At 48.6% G+C, this 20556-nt stretch overlaps 1 protein-coding gene across 2 annotated transcripts in view; it reads right to left on the bottom strand.

The window, feature by feature from the left end:
• Positions 1–20556, bottom strand: part of LIPC (lipase C, hepatic type) — a 175044-nt gene that overhangs the window by 112881 nt on the left and 41607 nt on the right. Inside the window, exon 1 of one of the 2 annotated variants that reach the window (XM_045286532.1) lies at positions 15361–15482. The exons of the other annotated variant lie outside the window; for it this stretch is intronic. Coding sequence (XP_045142467.1) covers positions 15361–15367 — 7 coding nt within the window. The 5' untranslated portion in view covers positions 15368–15482. Of the gene's footprint in view, positions 1–15360; positions 15483–20556 lie in introns of those variants that run through there. 2 annotated transcript variants of the gene reach the window in all.

The following is a 20556-nucleotide window of genomic DNA, read 5'->3' as shown; positions in this document are numbered from 1 at the left end:
AAAAAAAAAAAAAAAAAAGAAAGTAGCCCTCAATGCCCCACGCTTTGGGCTGGTGACAAAACTACAACCCAAGACTAAGTGACTTTCTCCAGTGACTCCTAACCCTGTTTAATCCCCCCTCTTCCCCCATTGAGATACAGTGGTGCATTGACCTTGAGGTTCTCTGAAGATAATGGGAGGTGGTCCTATGGAGGAAAGCCTTGGATATTGTGGAGATGAATTATGCAGGGAAGGAAGCCTGTTCTTCTGTAGAGCTCTAAGATTGGAGAATGAAAGGTCCAAAGCAAACCAGATCAAACCAAACCCAAACCCCAGAATTTCTCATGCTGAGATATGACAGAGGATGGCGCAGGTCAGAGAGGCAGTATCTTCCTTGTCCACAAAGATTTCTAGTCGGAGATGGGAGGGAAACGGGACCAGGCATTTTTGTTTAGGAAGGCTGGTTCTGGAAGTGAGGGCATTCCTATAGCATGTCAAGATAGAACAGGCATGACAGAGACGATCCCATACCTTAGCACAATGCCGACCACCTAATGTTGTGGTTAGCTGGTGTCAAGTGCGCCCTGAGTCACAGCCCCTCCCTCATGGACAAAAGAACAAGATGCTGCCCCTTTATGTCCCCATCATCAGCGATCGATAGGGTTTTCATTAGCTGGGCTTTGGAATTTGATCATCAGGTCTTTCTTCTTAGTCTGGGAGCGCTTCTGAAACACGTTCAGCATCACAGCAACATGCATGCTCTACTGACCCCTAGGTGGTGGCTACACGTGAGATGCGTTGGCTAGAAATTGAACTCGGTCTCCCTCGTGGGAGGTGAGAATTCTGCCACTGCCCTCCAGTCTGGACGAAAGGAATCGGCGTTGGAGGAATGGCATAGACAGGGAAACAGAGGCACATGGCGATGCGTAAGTCAGTGGCTAACCGAGCACGTGGCCCTGCCCTCGGAGAGCCATCCAGCTCCCGAGGGGGAAGGAGCTGTAGGAGTCAAGATGCCAACTTCCTACTTTACAAGGAAGAGACAGGCCCAGAGTTGGGGTGGGCCCGGTCACCTGGCTACTTTGGTGCCAGGGCTGAGCTTCCTTGGCTTTCCCGCCTCTCGCCACGCACTCTGGATGCTCTCGGCCGCAGGATTTCATGGTGCCTCCATGAGGACACATGATGGCCAACCCCAGCGTGCCGTGGCTGTACCTTTCTTTTTAAGAAACTCTCTGTTGTGATCCACCTAATGCGTTAGAGGGATGGGGCCTCGGGTGGGGGAGAGAAACCCTGGATGCTGGCTAATTGCCCGGTTATTCTCAGACCCAGCTCCCGAGAAAGCTGCTTTGGGATGATTGTATGTGCTCAGTAGGCACTATAATTAGGCGGCTTGTTTGGGCCACACTGCCCCAGAGCCAGAACCACCAATGGAAGATGTAATATGACTGATTGCCAAGAAGCAGAAATGCAGCTGGTTTTCGATGCTCAATCGTCTGGAAGCTAGTTATGAAGGCGTGGCCTTTTGCTTTGGCCACTTGGGGGAATTGGCCACACAGTTTAGTCACTAAAGAAACTGCCAAATAAACGCAGTGCTATTATCCCTGCTAGTAGCGATAGCTACTGTTCAGTGAAGACGTTCCGGCGGTGCACATGGTGGGCGCCAAGTGAACGGTTGGCAGTTCAGACCCACCCAGGGCAATCTGCTTGTGTAAAGATGACAGCCCAGATGGTCCTGAGGGGCAGGTCGATAGCATCGAACAACATTTACTGGCACTCACCGTGTATCGGCAGCAATTCTGCTCACTGAGCCCTCACCCGCCCCCCACCCCTGTGAGGTACAGGCAGTCCCGTCCGCCCCATGTCCACGGAGGCGGCGTGAAGCTCTGTCACGGAGATCACTGAGCTGTGAACTGGCAGCTGGCACGCCGGCCCAGGGTGCTGCCTCGAGGACACAGGGCCTCACTCCTGGGGCTTCTAGAGCCAGTACGTCTGCGTAGTCACCACTACCCCTGACAGTCTCATCGCCTGTGAAGTATAGAGAGGTCACTATTGTCGTCGGTTGGTCAACAGTAGAAGCTGCTTCAGTTTAGGGGTCACACTGTGTGAGGAATAAGGGTCTTTACACGCTCACGCCTTGAGAGACGTGAGGGAAGCAGGAGGGCCCCGTGCTGCCCACTTGCTCACACGGTGGATGGCGCGGCGAGTGGCAGCATCCAGTGCTTAATCGCCTATTGCCTTTGCTTGTGCTTGATCTTTATGTGCCAGCCGGATTACCACGAACCTTTGGCTGACCTTTGTCAAGTTGAATGCACAAAAGATGGGATTCCATGAATTAACCGCTGACAAACAAACAAGCAAGCAAATAAATAAATACCTTGACTTTTGTGTGCCACTGTTATGTTGTCTTTTCATCTATCTATCTATCTATCTATCTATCTATCTATCTATCTATCTATCATCTATCTATCTATGTATCTATTATGTATGTATATATGTATGTATCTATTATCTTCACCATAAAAGGAACCCTTGTAGCATAGTGGGTTACAGGCCGGGCTGCTAACTGCAAGGTTAGTGGTTCAAGATGACCAGCCACTCCAAGGGAGAAGGATGAGGCTTTCTACTCCTGTAAAGATTACTGTCTCCAAAGTCCACAGGGACAGGTTAACTCTGCCTTATAGGACCCCTATGAGGTGGAATCCACTCAATGGCAGAGAGAGAGAGAGAGAGAAAGAGAGAGAGAGAGAACGAGCGAGTTTGGCCACATGCTTCTTTAGCAGACTGCCCTTGGACCACTTTACTGGCCAGTAGGTGCCATTGACCATGCTCAGACTGACTCTGTGCTCACTTCATACCCTCATTCTCCAAACATGGCCTCTGCAGCTGCTCTGGGCCAGGCACAGAGCCCAGGTGTTAAGGGTATGGGGTGACAAAAGTACAGACCCTAGTCTCAAGGAGTCACCTCTGCTGTAGAGGAGGGAACAGAAGAAACAGGCAACCACTAGGCAACTTGAACACGTGGCGAACTTACTGCGAATAGAGACAGCTAGGGCATTAAACCAGGGTAACTAAGGGTTTTGCTTTACCCAGGCCCGGAACCCTGGTGGCACTAAGGGATGAGCATTGGACTGTTCAGCCACAAAGAAGGCAGTTCAAATCCACCAGCTACTTGAAGGGAAGGGGATGAGGCTATCAGGTCCCCTAAAGGTTTATGGTTTCAGAAACCCTGTAAAGGTCGCCGTGAGTCAGAATTGGATAGATGGCAGTGGGTTTTGGTTTGGCCTTTCTCTGTAGCATGAAGAGTCTTGCATCTCAGGACCCTGTAAGACTCAGGCAAACCAAGACAAACCAGTTACCCTACACCCAGTCAGGACAGATGCGGAAGGGGTGCTACAGGTGGGATTGCCCTGTGGAGCTTCTCCTGACAAATAACAGGGAGAGGAAGTAGGACACAGGCAGAGGGGACCACAGGCAAAGGGACAGTGACGTGGCTGGAGGATCCTTGGGAGGCAGTTGTAGGAGAGGAAGCAAGTGGATTCAGCAGGGTGGTAGCGACACAGCCTTGTGTTTAGTCACACCGTGGCCTGTCTGATCACTAGCCTGTGACTTCTGGGGAGAACAGGGAAGTCCTGGGGCTGGTGCTCGGGCGGGACTCCACGAGATTTCTGGAGATGAAGAGTTATGCACAGTCTGTGCTGGGTTCTTGTGCTCATGGGTACTGCCTGTTGGCTCCCAGCTGCCCTCACATGCACCTGGCTGATTCTCACACATCTCCACTGAATATGGTTGAGAACTTCCCGTTGCTTCTCAGTGCTCCCGGGGACTCACGTCAATGCCACTGAGAGCAAGGGGACATCCAGGATCTCTAATTAGACCTGCCTGGGCAAACTTTGGAACTTCTCTGGTCCTCACTTCCCTAATCTGTAAAGGGGTGGTGATGGTATTTTTCTTGAAAGGGTGCTGTGAGGTCCATGTAAGAGGGTGCACGTACAAGCGCCTACTCTAGTGCCTGGCTCTCTAGGCCTGCCTCCACTGCCTATGACAAGGAGCCCGTGTCTCTGAGGAGGAGTTCTTCAGGGAAAGGAGAGGGAGGTCCGGGAATGGTCTGGGGCCAGCCTAAGTGAAGGCAGGGAGGCTTGGAGGCACCTGTGAATGCTGACCATGGCTATGGGGTGGGGCCTGCTTTCCCACCCCCAGTGCTCCCAGACTTGAGAGTCTATGAGGCCAGCTCCCTCACACCACCTCCCACAATGAAGCAATCCTTTCCTGTTGTCTCTGTCTTCGAAATCTCTCTGAAGTCACTGTGTATCCTCTCACCAACAAGCCCACTTTCTCTTTCTGAGCTACTCTCCTAGTCTCCACCTGCGCCCGTCTGCTTCCGCTCCTGGGCCTTTGTCAGTCCATCCCACACACTGGCAAGTTCAACCATAATCAGGTGATTTAAAGTAATGCTGTCAGTCTTCCATCCAGCCCATTATTCATAGGAAAGCCATCCCCCAAACATACCTTGACCTTAGGGCCGGTGCTGAATATCTTCTCTTACCACTTCCAGCCTCCCCTTGAATCGTCTTCCTCCTCCCTCTGCACCCTCCTGCCCCAGAGGCCTCAGTGCTTAGAACTCATCACCCTCCTTCTCCACCCAGAAGCTCCGCTTGCAACCCAACTTTCCTTCCTCGGTTCCCCCAGGTAACTCCTGTTCATCGTTCAGGCTTCAGCACAAAGGTCACTTCCTCAATGTGTTGTGTAGCACGCTCAGTCTGCGTATTCCATTTGCAAATGATTTTAGTGACGCATCTTTGCATTTGGAATCCTGGATGGTGCTAACAGTTAGGTGCTTGACTGCTAAGTGAAAGGTTGCCCATTGAGTCCATCCAAAGATGATGGTGGTGTTGGCGGGTTACGTGTTGGACTGCTAACTGCAAAGTTGGTGGTTCAAACCCACCGGCCTCTCTGAAGGAGAATATTGAGGCTATCTGCTTTCTTAAAGATTTTTATAGCGCTGGAAACCCTACAGAGGGTTGCGGTGAGTTGAAATAAATGTGACTGCAGTGGGTTTGTGTTTCTTTTTCAGCTTAAGACACCTCAGAAGCCAGGCCTGGTGGTATATTGCTGGAGCACCAGCCATTGAAAACTGCACGGAGCACAGTTCTCCTGGACACATTAGAATCACTGTGAGTTGATTCAGCAACTGGTTGGATTTTTAATCCAGAACAGCGTTTAGAGAGGTAGCATAATCCAGTAATAGGTGCACAGACTCTGGATCTAAGGGTCTAAGCTCAGAACCTGGCATCGACATTGACTGAATGACATCGGGAAGTTACCTAGCTGTTTCATGCCTCAGTTTCCCCATCAGTCCCAAAGCCTAACAGTAGCACCCATTTCCGTGAGTTGCTGTGACGATTCATGAGGTAATACTGGTAAAGCCCTTGTCAGCCTAGCGTCCCACCTGGTCCCTAATAAATACTATATAAGCATTTTTTATATAAATAAATGAATTGCCCCCTGGGCACTTTCTCATCCCACCCGGGAATGGCATCCCAGGGATGGCATTTCGTCAGATGTGTTTGAGCGCCCTCATTCTCAATCATACTTTGCTTTTGACAAAGACTGTGGCTTAGGAAACTTTCTCTGTGTTGGTGCCCCGAAGGGTGCCTAGTGTCTAGTGGAAGAGAGCGGGAAGAGAGCAGCGAGGTCCAAGGATCAACATGTGGTGAGAAAGCTGACGAGTTAGCATGCCAGGAACCAGCTTGCCAGCAGCAGACATCCAGGAGGGCCTGGGGTCTCACTTTGCCCACCCCAGAAAGATGGGTCAGAGGCCCAATCCTCATGGGCTTCTGTGGATGGCCTGCTCAGAAAGACAGCACCGCCAGTGGACGATCACCCAACTTCTCATTCGGGACCGAGTAACAGCTCTGTCCCCAGGGAGGGGCCGTGTTGGGCATAACTTTAAAAATGGACAATGGAACTCAAGGAGTGTCCTAGAATGACTTGGAAAAGTTGCTCTAAATTGCCTTTTTTTTTACACATTGGGGAAATTAAGATATTTGATTAACAGATAGATCGCCCAGAGAATAGGTTAGAAAATTCTCCGTTTCTTGCTTCAATGGCGCTTTTCACAGCGCTATCAAATTACCCATACTAAGCAGGCAAAAAAGAGGGCTCATTAAAAAAAATTGATTTAGGACAAGTTGCAAAGAGATATTTTTACTCAATGAGCATGGTATTATTGGAGGCAGCTGTGTTCTTTAAATCCCCAAATTTAGTTAAAAAATAGATGGAGAATCATCTTTCTACTTTATATCTGTGGTTGATTTGGTGAATGGAGTCTGAATTCTAAACGGTACTATCGAGGTGAGGGAGGCATGGTGAAATGGCCCCTTCGATTCAGACAGCAGGCTATGCCCACCCATGCCATTAGTATGTGTGTGCACACATGTGAATGATTGTGCTCATGGGTGTGTAGTATTCCCGGGACACCTCTGCAGTTACCAAATCCCCTTCTACTGTCAATATTGTAGGTGTCATTTGGTAAACTGCCCTGCTAATATGTTATATCAAAAATTCTTGCTTTCCAATAATCAGATAAGAGGCCCCTGGAGTTGGAAGAGTCTTGTAAGAGGTTAAGGACTCTCCAAACTCTCACTTTACTGATCTGCAGAATGTTTGTTACCTATGGTCACTGTATTTGTTTTTTTTAGAATTGAATTTTGGGTACGCGTTTACCCATAAAATTAGGTTCTCATTTAATAATTTCTGTACCTATTATTTAGTGACTGTGATAGCTGAGTTCATGTGTCCACATGGCAAGGCCATGATTCTCCGTTGCTTTGTCAAGTATAATGTAATCATCTTCCATTTTGTGCTTTATTGTGTCCCTGTTCAAAATGATTGGTAGTGTTAGCTGGGCACCATCTAGTTCTTCTGGTCTCGGGAGAGATGAGGTCATGGGTTGTTTGAGCTATTACTTCTGTAAATGAGCTTCTTCTGTAAGTCATTGGTTTCCAGTAGTCATTTCTTAATCTCTATGACTTTAAGAACTTGGCTTTTGACAGAGGGACTGATACAGCCGAACTCTATGTAGGCGATGGGAGTTGCACATCATTTCAGTCTTGAGAAAATAATTTAAAAGATTGACTCCATTTTTTAAGAATGTAGTATATGCTACACTTAACATTATTTTGTAAGTGCATGCAGAGAGTTTGTAGTTTTGCTTGGGAATCACTTACTACTTGAGAGGCCCATCCAGCCACCCCTCCCACTGAGCAAAGGGCTCCCCCACCCCATCAACAAAGTGGGGCTGTCAGTCTGGTCAGGGCCTGAGAAATCACCCACCCCATCTGCCTAAGGCTCAGGATGAGAAGTGGATTGCTCAAAGAGACCCAGCTAGTGGCAGAATCAGGCTCAAAAGTAGATTTCCTGTTGTCCAAACCTGCACCCATTCAAAGGTCCCCAAACCCAGGGAGAAGGACCTGTGTTGCTAATTAGCATAACACTACAGCTCAACGTTTTCATTTGCTGTAGATGTGTATCATAGACTTTTGTCTCAGAAATACAGGACTTGTTCAACAACACATGACTATTGTATAGGGGTGCCTTTGAAACACTTATCATGGTCTCTGGTTGCCTCCCATAAATGCTTGCAATTCATTGGCCTCGAGTAGCAGGGTGGGGGCGGAAAGGAGGGTGGGAGCTGATCTCCAGAGCACTAAAGTCATCCCAGCAGCTACCTTGCTCTTGTTAGGTGATCTGAATGCTTCACAGGCTCCACTTCTTCCCCTTATGTCCACGTCAGCGGGCGCTATTAACTGTCCACTAGTAGAGGAGGGGATCACGAACTCCCATTAGCTGTCTTTGGGACAGGAATTGAGTGAAAGAAGGGGAAGTTGATGGGGAGCGAGACATATTACTATGCACGCTGTTGTATTTTTTATCGTTTGAACAATGTGTTAATTTTTAAAAGCAAATGAAAATTCACAAAAGATTAAGGGAAGCTAGACAATGCATGCATAAACATGGATTCAGAATGACAATGCCTAGTCATGCTCCCTGCCTTTTAAAAGGATGAAATACCGCCGGGCCCTGGGCCATCCACACAATTGGTTTTTCGTTGGAATCTGTGGTTGCAGCTGCGGTGTCCATCTATCTTATTGAGGGTCTTTCTCTCTTTCTGCTGCCCTTCTACTTTCCCCAGCATGCTGTCCTCCTCCAGGGACTGGTCTCTCCTGACAACCCGTCCAAAGTAAGTGAGATGAAGTCTTGCCATCCTTGCCTTGAGGAAGCTTTCTGACTGGTCTTCTTCCAAGACAGAGCTTTCTGTACTTTTGGCAGTCCATAGTATTTTCAATACTCTTCACCAGCACCGTGGTTCAAATGCATTGGTTTTCTTTGGTCTTTATTATTCAATGTCCAATTTTCACACACACGAGGTTATTGAAAATACCATGGCTGAGGTCAGGCACACCTTCGTGCTCAAAGTCATATCCTTACTTTCCAATACTTTAAAGAGGGCTTGTGCAGCAGATTTACCCAATGCAATGTGTCATTTGATCCACTGACTGCTGCTTCCATGAACGTTGAGTGTGGATTCAAGGAAGATGAAATCCTTGACAATTTTGATCTATTCTCTGTTTATCATGATGTTCCCTACTGACCCAGTTGTAAGGATTTCAATTTTTTGCATTGAGTTGTGATCCATACCGAAGGTTGCGATCCTTGATCTTTATCAGCAAGTGCTTTAAGCCCTTCTCCTTTTCAGCAAGCAGGGGTGTGTCATCTGCATAGAGCAGGTTGTTAATCAACCTTCCTCCAATCTTGATGCCACGTTCTTCTTCAAATCATCTAGCTTCTCTGATGATTTGCTCAGCATACAGATTATGGTGAAAAGAGACCACCCTGACACACACCTTTCTTGATTTTAAACCCTGCAGCATGCCTCGTTCTTTTACACACAAGTTGGATCAGACCATAGGTACTTGCTGGCACCTGTTGTAGTTGTTTTCACGGAACCCATCTTAAAGAGCATCCCACGTTGGTATATAGAGGTCTACTCTAGTCCCCTGAAACCCTGCCTGGTGTTCTTCTATGTGGATACACGATGACTTATTGATCTAATTTTCTGTTAATAGACATTCGAATCATTTCCAGACTTTTGTTACTATACATTACCAGAAGTGAATATTTGCAATATGTTTTTCCATATGTATGCAGGTCAATCTGCAGGATCAATGTTTCAAAAATCTCAAACTCACTGCCATTGAGTCAATTCCGACTCACAGCGACCCTATAGGACAGGATAGAGCTCCCTTCCTTTGTGCCTGTCCGAGACTGCAACTCTCTGCATAGGAAGCCTTGTCTTTCTACCAGGATCAATGTTTAGGAGTATATAATTTCTCAAGCAGTATTCATATGCCTTTACATATTTTTTATTGTACATGTTATTTTAAAATCAGAGAGACATTACCACATTGCTCCCTGAAGAGGTTGTATAACTGTCCTGCCGAACACGAGAGTGGCTGATACCTGACAAACAGGCAGGGTTTGAGCAAAGTGGAGGGAGCTTTCTAGGGAAGAGAAGGCAGTAGAAACACAGTGGATTTAAACGGGGTAGGTGAGGATGCTGCTGTGGCTTTTCCCAGGGCAGGGCAGGATGCTGGTTACTCCTGAGCACCTATTCATCTCTATGGTGCTGAGCTTCTCCCTTTGCACTCTGCCAGTCCGTCAATCTATGGATAGTTATGGAGATCTACTCTGAGCCACGTTCTCAGCCAGGAGCTATGAGGATTGCCAAGGACCACAGCATGTGGACCTGCTCCCGAGGCAGTGGAGGAATCCCTCAGGGAAAGGGAATCAACACTGGGAAGGTACGAGGTTCAAGTTCTCGGTGAGGCTTATGGGCAGTAAAAGTCTAACAAGTCCCTAGAGTCTGACTATCTTTAGCCAGTGTGGTCTTGGGAAGGCTTCTCAGCAGGAGCAGGCTTGGATTCTAGTCTTATAGAGTGGTATGATTTTGCTGGGTGAAGAAGCAGCAGTGGGGTGTTAAAGGTGGTGGAGGGTACGTTTTCATTTGTAGGGCAACAACTAATTTGTCCTGACCACATGCTAGATACGGTTCTAGACATGCACTCATTTATTTCTTCAAGATCTATGCCCTGCCTGCCTGCCTGCTATGGGCCAGTCCTTTCCTAGGATCTAGCAGAACCTAGAGGGTAGACACTTCCCTCTTTGTTTGTCTCATTTTAATGAGAAGAAATCTGAGACTCCGAAAGGTTCAATGACTTGACTAAGGTAACCAAGGTTGTGAGTGGCGGAAGTGGAGTTTCAACATTGATTTTTGGACTCATTGTTGTGTTTTTCCTCATGCGGCCCAAACTGCCGGAGAGCAAAAGAAGAGGAGAAACACACAGGTGCATGTAGATGACAAAATTTAGGTCAGTCTTTGTGGTCATTATATAATTGTCAATTTGAGAGGATTAAGAGTGTAGGGGTGGGGTCTAGTCTGTCAATCAGATCATAGCCAATGAGGCCTCTGTGTGGGCATGGCCTTCTCCTGAGAATTCTGGGAACTCTAGTACTTCCTCCTTGGAGGCAGGAGACACCTCTCTCTCTCTCTCTGCTACTTCCTGGGAGACATTGCAGAAGACAAGCCACATGGACGCAATCAGACCTCGGAAGCCGGAGAAGCCAAAGAGAGACCCCTGCCAGCACTGAGATGCTTACAACACCACTGGACCCAAAGACTTTCTACCCACTGGCTTGTGATCATCCTGCATTTGGCTTTATTGCAAGTATTTTGTGAGTCTGAAGAGGACTTTATAGATTGGTATCGGACATCTGGGCTAATATCAGACTTATGGCCTTGGACAGGACTAGGCTGGGCTGTTTTCTCAATGTTCAATTCCTCTTGTATATAAACCTCTCCCTTATCTACATACATATGCGTGTTGATGAATTTGTTTCTCTAGTCTACCCAGACTGACACAGTCTTTCACAGGCAAGATCTTTGATCACTTAAGCTGCATGCCCTTATAACAAAGTAATATTTTAAGAAAAGATGACATCTTTGTGGTTTGAGATTTCACGCCTCCTGCAAGTGGTATTTATTTTTTCCTGCAAAGTACAATCTGCATTGACTTTATTAGGGAAACCACATGGACCCAGCAGAAAATGAAGAATCCAATTGATTATTTTTATTGCTGTAGAAGTCCTTTGTAGGCGGGCTGGGCAGAGACCCAATTTCATTTGCCTTTAATATTGCAAATGCTGCTAATTGCCCATTTTGAACAAAGGATAAAGACAAAGGAACAATCAAAGGTATTTATTAGAAATTCTGTTTGGACAAATTAGCTTCACATTTCAGTGGCCTTCATCTGGGTCCAGAATACAAAATTCTGCACTAATAACTGACAGTCCTGACATCACCTTTCTATAGCTTAAACAGTTGTTTCAGCAATACCTCTATAGCACCACTGAATTGATTATTTTCAGGCCGATATTTTTCTTTTTTGTCAGAGGTTGAGTTATCAGTAGATTGCCATTCAATCCAATTTAGTAGTTATGACAGCTGGATTAACTACATTGCATCTTTAATGTGTGTGTCTCATGCATAAATCACATTGTTTGCCAAGCAATAATGAGCAGAGGAGCTGCGAGGAGACTGAAAATCAGTACCCGATAGAGGGCCAAATCTCTATACTCATAGATTGGAAAGTGGGAATTCATCACTTGGTTGAGTCTGATAGGCTCCGCTTAAACACTGGGACCCCAGAGTCTATCAGAATGTGGGCCACATGGTTGGTGTCTAATGAATCTTTATTGGCATGACAAATCCTTTTAATATTTACAAGACTTGCTCTAACTCTCTAGTTGGATGTACATTTCCTCATCGATGCATTCCTGAGGGCTCAATGCTGTGCAGGGAAGACGACGAGGAGTCAGGCATGCTCTCTGAAGATTACAAAACACCCGCTAAGTCAGGCTGATTGTGCGGGCAGGCAGTGGGCGACGGCATAAACGCGATGCCTTTGAGAAGGTGGACACCTGTAACTAAGAACCAGACTATGAGGTCAGCTCTTGGCTGGGGCACGAACTGTGTGTATGGCCTTGGGCAAGTTGCATAACCTCACTCGGTCTTCATTTTCCAATTTGTGAACTGGGAATCAAGGACACTAAGGCCTACCTGATGGGAGTGGTAGGAGATTAAATGGGACACAACTTGTAATGTACCTGGCCCTCTTCTCAAGAAACGTGAGCTGTTATTATAATTCTTTCTTTCTTCTTCTTCCTCCTCCTCCTCCTCCTCTTCTTGAAGTTCAGTAATGACTTTGAATTTGTTACCGTATACACTCGAGTATAAGCCGAGTTTTTCAGCACATTTTCAGTGCAGTTTTTGTGGTATAATTGGGTGCCTCGGCGGGTATTCGGGTCATCTTACACTCGAGTAGATACGGTAGTTCTAACAAGGCAGTGAAGTAGGTGCGTGTCTGTTGTCAGGATGTCAAGCTGGGGGAGGAGTTGTCAGACATGGCATTAGGCTGGTCCATGCATGGATATGCTCAGCTACGGGGAGGAGGTGGGTAGGCCTTTCCGGGGGTGGGAGCTGGCAGGCGGGCGGGTGTAGGGTGGGTGCAGGGAGCAGATTGCTCTGGCAGGAAAGGAGAGAGTGTGAGTTGAGACTAGGAAGAGGTGGACCAGATCATGGAGATTCCAACACTTGCAGCAAAATATACACACCCAGACTGACCAACGGATGGACAACCACCTCTGTGAATTCTAGTGTTGCCCCCGTGTGAGTCACTGTGATGGTGCCTTGGTTTACCCAGATGCACGAAGGAGAGGACTGGCCCTAACTTACGTCCACGACGCTAGCCTGGAAGGAAGTCATAGCATCAGGTTATGACTTGTGGTCAATTTGCTCTTTAACTTTTTAAAATTTGCCCTCGCTTTGAAATAATTGAAACAGCCACTACTCAATGTAAATTCTTCTTCACAATCGCTTTCACTTGTTGAACATGCAGCTTTGAAATCAACGAGAAGCTTGTTATCACACTAACGTCTGGATATGTAAGAATCATAGACACCTATCTTGACTCACTTCCCACTGCTGGGGGGTCTATTCTGACTCACAGTGACCCCCAGAGGGCGGTGTAGATGGTGCATCTTTACAGGAGCAGGCTCCTCTCTCTTCTGAGGAGTGGCTGGTGGGTTTGAATTGGTGAGGGTTAGCTCAAGGCACCAGGATGCCTACAACGTACACATTCTACTTACAGATGCACTTGGGATTGGCTCTTGTCTGGGACCCAGGGACGGCCTATCATTGGGGCATAGACGAAGTCAAGGGGAACTAGACCGCTTTGCTTCTGGAAATTCCTGTGAATTATGTCCCTTGGAGGATGGTATGTGAAATGTGATCCTAAGTGGAAGGGGATCAGAAAGGGAGCTTCCCAGCACCACGTTTCCCTGGATAGCTCCTTAGGTTCTGCCCTACAAGAACTTGGCTTGCCTTCTTCTCACCGGGGCGCTGGAGGCTGGTTGGCAGCCTGCTTTACCAGAGATGAAGAGAAGCCGAGTCACTGCTGAGCCAGAGACCCACGTCTATTATGCCAACCTCGAAACCTTGAGCAGATCACTGAGCCCTGCTGAGACAATAGGTCCGTTCATAACACGAGACAAGTCGGAATACGCATTTCTTGGGATTCTTGTCATGATTGAGATCGTGGCTGGAACATGCCCGACGGGCCGCCCGGCAGGTGAGTGTCCCATCCATTCACCCTTCACTTTTTCCCCCTGAAATATTTTTTTATTTTGTTGTTGTTGTTGAGACTGTACACAGCAAAACATACACAGCAAGACGCGTGCACCACCTACTCAGCAACACATGTAGCGTCTCCTCGTGTGGGATTATCTGAGGTTCAGAGGCTTTTCTTTCCTTGTCTACAAAACGGTCTGGATCACACCCAAATGGGGGAGGTGGAAAGAGAAACGGCTGGAAAGTGCAGAGGACCTGCTCCCTGATGGTCAAGAGGGCCCTGCAGGAACCTCCTGCCCACCCAAAGTGTACCTACCCCTCCAAAGTGAACCTACCCCTCCCCACACCCCTGGGACTGTCAGCAAAGGAGGGATGCTGTTGCTGCAGGGTTGTCCTTGGGTCTGGTGGCTTATCTGACACCCTCCTTTCTAATCGTTGACCTTTGCAGGAGAAGCACCGTCTGGTGTGACTGCAGCGTGCCTTTGCTCACGGAATTCTGAATAAACCTGATGGGCTGGTGAGTTTCTTTAAGCAGATTTGCGTCAATGCAAGAGAAGATAAGACAAATTTAAAATGATCCCAGGCTGTGGTGACATTGGGAGTGACCGGTCCTCCCTTGGGGAGGTTGGGGCTGGTCAGGAGGCCTTATCTTCCTAGAGGTGCCCGGTACGCTGGAGTGACCAGGAGACCTGGAGTCAGAGAAGGTGGGATGGAAGCTGGTGCGACCTTGGATGAGTCACTTAACCTCTAAGCCTCACTTTCCTCCTCCAGTGTTGCTTAAAGGATGGCACAGGATGATGAATGCAAACCCCCCCAACTGGGCTTGGCAGAGAGTAAGCACACAGGAAATTTGAGTCAAATCTGTAGCCGAACCAGCTGACTCGAGATAAATATTAGCCAGAGCCAGTTTTTCCTCCTCCTGCCTCCCCGCGGCATCTTCAGATGCCGTCCCCAGCCATTTCCCCTAGCGTCCTGTCTGTGGGCTGTCATTTCGCCTGCTTGCCTTTCATCTGTCTAATCGCACAGGAAGTGGGTGGGTAATGGGCTTCTCCGGTGTTCCACTGGCCTCCCGGTGAGGCCCTCCTCCCCGTGGGGCTTCTCACACCCTCTAATGACTGTTTTCCTCTCTGAAATGGCATATTTTTAGACAAAAGCATTTCCTGTGGCTCATCTCCCACTCGCTGGCAGATCTCTGAGTTCCCATCCGTTTTCCCCCGCTTCTCTCTGGTCGGATAAAACCCACCCAGCAGCCACAGCCCAGGGAACGCAGGACCACGGGTCCCAGCAGGCTGCTCTGCTCTGAGAGGGTAGCCAGTGCTCAGGGACCTGGGCGGGGCCAGGTTGGGGAGGTCATTGGTTGGGAGATTGGGGGTCCCAGTTGTAGGGATGGGAGTGGCTGCCTCCTCCTGCTCTTTGGGGGCCAGAGATGCAAAGTTCCCCAATGCACACACCTTAGTGAAACCCAAGTCGAAACCATCATTTATTCCCTTGAAACAGCCACCATCAGACGGACCCAATGTGACTCATGGCTCCTTCCTCCATTGACTAATGAAGTTGGGTGCCGTCGGATAACAGTAGTAAACCTCCCAGGGCTATGTCAACATCATAAGATACGGAAAGTAGGATGCTTAGCACCATACCTGGCATTTAGCTGCTTGCATTGTTTGTTGTTATGGGCTGTCGAGTGGAATTTTGACTCAAAGTGGCCACATGTGCCAGAGTCGAACTGCCCCATCGCGTTCTCGGGGGTGTGATCTCAGTGGGACCAGAGCATCAGTGCTTTCTTCCTCAGAGCACCTGGGTGAGCTTGGAATGTCAGCCTTTCTTTCTTTTCTAAAAAAAATTTAATCATTTTATTGGGGGTTTGTACAACTCTTATCACAATCCATCCATCCATCCTTTGCGTCAAGCACCTTTGTACATTTGTTGCCCTCATCATTCTCAAAATACCCGCCTTCTACTTGAGCCCCTGGCATCAGCTCTTCATTTTCTCCTCTCCTTCCCGGCTCCCCCCTCCCTCATGAACTCTTGACAATTTATTAATTAGTATTATTTTGTTATATCTTACACTGTCCAACGTCTCCCTTCACCCACTTTTCTGTTGTCCATCCCCCAGGGAGGAGGCTATATGTAGATCCTTGTAATCAGTTCCCCCTTTCCACCCCACCCTCCCTCTACCCTCCCGGTATCACCACTCTCAGCACTGGTCCTGAAGGGATCATCCGTTCTAGATTCCCTGTGAAATGCCAACCTTTGAATTAATAGCCCAGGGCATAACCAGGGCTTTTATCTCTAGTTTGAATAACCATCCTTTTATGAAGATCTATTTTATCCTTTAATTCATAATATTTATCAGTTGTGATTTAATTCACATATTGACGCAGAGCTACCAATGGCTGTCAAGTTGATTCCAACCCCCGGCGGCCCCTTCCCACATGTGCCAGAGAAGAACTGTGCTCTGCAGGATTTTCAAAGGCCGATTTTTTGGAAACCATGTCTTCGGAGACGCCTCGGGATGGACTTGAACAGCCAACCCTTTGGTTAGTCATGGAGCACTTGGCTGATTGTGCCCCCTAGGGGCTCAAAGAGCAGAGTAAGGGACCATTACATGGGTAAGGGATGGGAGGAGGGGGCTCTTATACCTTTAGGAGTCCAAAGAGTTTAATTGCATTTAGTCAGTCCAGAGCGCTCAGAGTCTGTGCAGGGTGCTGTGGGAAGCCCTGGGGAGGGAGGTGGTAGGACGTACTTCCCAGAGCTCCTCCCCCGAGGGAGGGGAAACAGACGAGGGCTAGAGGAGCCTCCAGGGGCCTGTGGAGCCCGGAAAGGGTTGCTGGCTTGGGTCGGGGTGGAGGGCACTGCCACGCAGGACAGCTGTGGCTGAGTGGGGTGGGAGGATGGTGGAGGGCCTATCCCCAGTCCACTGCTGTCCGGTTGGTTCTGACCATGACCCAGTGGGACAGAGTAGAATGGACCTATGGGTTCCCCAGGCTGCATTTTTGATGGAAGCAGACCAGCCATTCTTTCTCCCGTGGAGAGGCTGGTAGGTTTGAACCACTGACCTTAGAGTTAGCAGCTGAGTGCTTAACCAGTGCCCCGCCAGGCCTCCTGGAGGCCCTCCAGGGGTTCCTAACATGTCTGTTGATCCTTCGGTAGTTGAGCGATTCCACAACCAGCGGGACCTGTCCTGCCTGAGTCTCGCTGTACAATGAGGATGGGCCATTCCTGCTTGTCTGATTGGTCTAATTCGCTCACTCAGTGGAATGACACTTCGGAAGCACCGACTCTAAATGGGTGATTGAGACAATTCCCATCCACTCTTCAGTCTGCTTCCAGATCACCATGACACGCGTGTTACACTTAGACAGATGGCCCTTCCCTTCTCCCAGGACTGTGACAAACACGGCTAATGGGTCACAGCATTCTTTTTCATTAAGCCTCGTGTCATTTTGCCATTCCTCTCCAGCTAGCAGTCCAAGTAGTCGTTCCTGATGGAACGGAATTGGTACTGGAACTGAGACCTACTTGCCAGCCTGGACGCCAGGTCATCGCCATGCAAGACAAGTGTGTCCCGAGGCCTCTCTAACTATCAGACGCCCACAGTTTCCCTACAAAGTACTCCCTCACCTCACTTCTTCCCTCCTTTTCAGTTTGAACTGAAGCCCCTTTGTCACCCGTTACTTCAAAGATTAGGCGGGTGTGAGGTGTTAAGGAGGAGGGACGCAGGCCGACATAAATACCATCTCCATCTCCATCTACTCATATTTGGAAGGGGTTCCCCCAAAATCTTAAATGTTGTCTTTGGGTGATACCGTTCAATATGAATCGTTTTCTTTCTCTTTCAAATTCTGTATCAAGCATTTAAAAATAGGAACATATGCATTTTATTTAGAAAAGTTCCTAAGACTTGCTCAGGGTTTTGGATATATACCAAAGCCATTTGAACAATGGCTCGTGGGACTATACCAGCTAATTAAAAAATTACTGAATTAAAAAGCTGCCCTTTGGGTTTGTACGTGTGAAAAACAGACCCTGCTCTGAACACATTTCCCACGGACAGAGTCGAGTCTTTGAATGCAAAGATTGTGCTCTACAGAGATGATGAGGATGATGGGCGGCCACCAGCCATTAGGAAGGGGTCTACCTGAAGATCAACATTTCTAAAAAGCCCACAACAGCTTTAGACAGGGGTTATCGAGGTTGAGGTGAAATTACAGGGAAGCACCTTTGCTCCTCTTTTGTCCTTTCATACCTAATTTTGACAATGTAATTTTGCTTGCTTTCTCTATTGCCAGCCCTCTCAGGGCCAATCAAATCGGGCTCAGTAGGAGGGGCCTCTCCTAGTCCCATACAGGCTGCCATGTCTGTCCCACCTCTCTTATCTCAGGGAAGTGCCTGCTTCTTTTTTCTGGCTGTTCCCAGGGCATGCTGTGTGGAGAAGTCAAATCCACTGGGCCACACTCTTCCTTCCCTCAATGGGGTCCTGCAAGAGTTCAGGCCTTCCTCTGCTCCCTGGACTAGTCACAATGGGCAGACCCCGCGGGGCAAGCCCAGAGGTTCCCAATTTTCTTGAACTCTCCATCTGGCTGGTGGCTGGGTAAGTGAGGCCACCCAATATGGCCCATCTTCTGCCTGGCTACCGTGGAGGGAGGCAAATTGCCCAAGTTCCTGTGTGGTAGCTTATGATGTTCAAACCCCAGGTTGGATTGACTCTGAGCTTGCATTTGTCTGTTAACCAAAGGATTGGAGGTTCATGTTTTCCCCGAAGTGGCTCCGAGGAAAGATCTGGTGAACCCATTCCCTCCCATTGAGTTAATTCTGACTCATAACAACTCTATAGGACAGGGTAGAACTGCCTCTGTGGCTTTCTGAGACTGTAACTCTTTGTGGGAGTTGAAAACCTTGTCTTTTTCCCTCAGAGCACTTGGTGGTTTCAAACTGCCGACCTTGCTGTTAGTGGCCCAATGTGTAACCCAGGACATCAACAGGCCTCCCTCCGGATAAGCTACTTCCCCCAAATCAGCCATCGACAATCCTACAGAGCACAGTTGTACTTTGACACATGTGAGGCGTCCGTGAGTCAGAGTGGACTGACAGCGACTGGTTATCAGTTTGGTGGTGTTCAACCCAAAGGGAACCCACGAACCCAGCTCACTGCCGTCAGGCCCATCCTGACTCCTGGCGGCTTTACAGGACATGTACAACTGCCCCTGTGGATTTCCACGACTGTAACTCCGCTTTCTCCCACGGAGGGAGGAGAAGTCTCTGGATGAGTTGGGACCTAATCACCTCCTCTTCCCCACGCGGGGTGAGCAGTGAACAGGCTCATCCAAAAGCCTCGACGAGGTGGGTGGACCAGGTGGGTGCTGCAATGCACTCAGACAGGACAGCCATTGTAATGCAGAACCGGACAGCGTTTCCTTCGAGACAGATTGCACCGGAGGGCACCAAACAAGAGCAACAGCCTGCACAGGCTGTCATGATGAATATAACTGTGAGCCCTGGTGGGCCAAGGGGTGAGCTTAGGGCACTTCAGCTCAAAATTGTTCTCCTCCAAGCCCCTTTCATCCTCAGGAAAACAAAAACAAGACCTGCAGAGAGCCGAAGTTTAATGTTGGTAATGTTGGTAATGTTGGTAACACCAGGGTAACACCTTTTTAGACCAAGTAGGATAACCATAGGTGTGGACAGCGACATTGAGGCTGAACTGCATTCAGTAAAGACCTCGGTACTAATGCCAGCGGCTGTGCAGATAGAGTGGGCACAAGGTGGGTGGGGGTTGACAAGGGCAGACGGTACAAGGTTCATCGGGAGAAAAGAAGCCAAGTTACAGGAAGTGAATGGTGAAGAAGCACACGAACCTCAATGAGGTATCAATATTACCAGCTAGGCTAAGTTCCGTGCAACTAAGTCCCGTCTAGAGCAGCAGCTCTCAGTCTGAGGCTGAGCTGTCTGTAGAACTGAGCACTGACTGGTACCGGGTGGGCCCTGGACTTGGTATGATTTAATAAAGCCCCTCCGCGATCGTCTAATGTGTTTCCAGGGGTGAGCCCCAATGCCTGAGTTGCACAGTAAATGGTATGCACCAACCGCCCATCTCCTGACTAGGATAATGTTGCAAGTCGACTAGAAAGGTGAATTGATGGAGCCACCAGCCCTGGTGGCATAGTGAGTATTCATTGGACTGCTAACTGCAAAGCCAGTTCGAAACCACCAGCCTCTCCTCGCGAGAAAGATGAGGCATTCTACAGCCTTAGAAACCTCCGAACCCATTCTCCCCTGTCCTACAGGGTCGCCGTGAGTCAGACTGGATGCCATGGCAGTAAGTGATGTCGGCGTTAGATCAAAGATGAGGTGTTCTTCCATAGAACAAGGGTTCTCAAACTTGACTGTGCATCACCCTCCCCGGGAGGGCTTGTTGAAACCGGATCGCTGGGTGCCACCTCCAGAATTTCTGGATTTTGGACTCAGTGGGCCCTGCGGACAGACTCATGAACTGACATGTCTAACAAGTTCCCAGGTGATGCTGATGCTGCTAGTTTGGGGCCCACTGGGGGCTATTGTTGGAGAAGTGGGAAGGGTGCTAGTTGAGGAGGCAGAGGGCCTGGCTCTGCAGGGAGACATGCAGTGTGGCCCAGAAGAGCCTCTGTGGACCATGCAGTGTGGCCTGAAACACATCCTGGCTCTGCAGTGGGATGTGCAGTGTGCCCTAGAACAAGCCACGAGAGCTCTTTGAACTCAGTGTCGACCCCCGCCCTCCTCCAGGGAGACGTGCCAGAGCAGTAAGGCTCCTACTATTGTTCTTTATAGTTGCCATCTAGTCCAGTCCAGCTCACCCC

Source organism: Echinops telfairi, unplaced genomic scaffold (genome assembly GCF_000313985.2).
Source record: "Echinops telfairi isolate 266 unplaced genomic scaffold, ASM31398v2 ScPeMD7_8;HRSCAF=38, whole genome shotgun sequence".
In the NCBI taxonomy this organism is placed as follows: Eukaryota; Metazoa; Chordata; class Mammalia; order Afrosoricida; family Tenrecidae; genus Echinops; species Echinops telfairi.
This window is presented reverse-complemented; position numbering and strand designations above follow the sequence as displayed.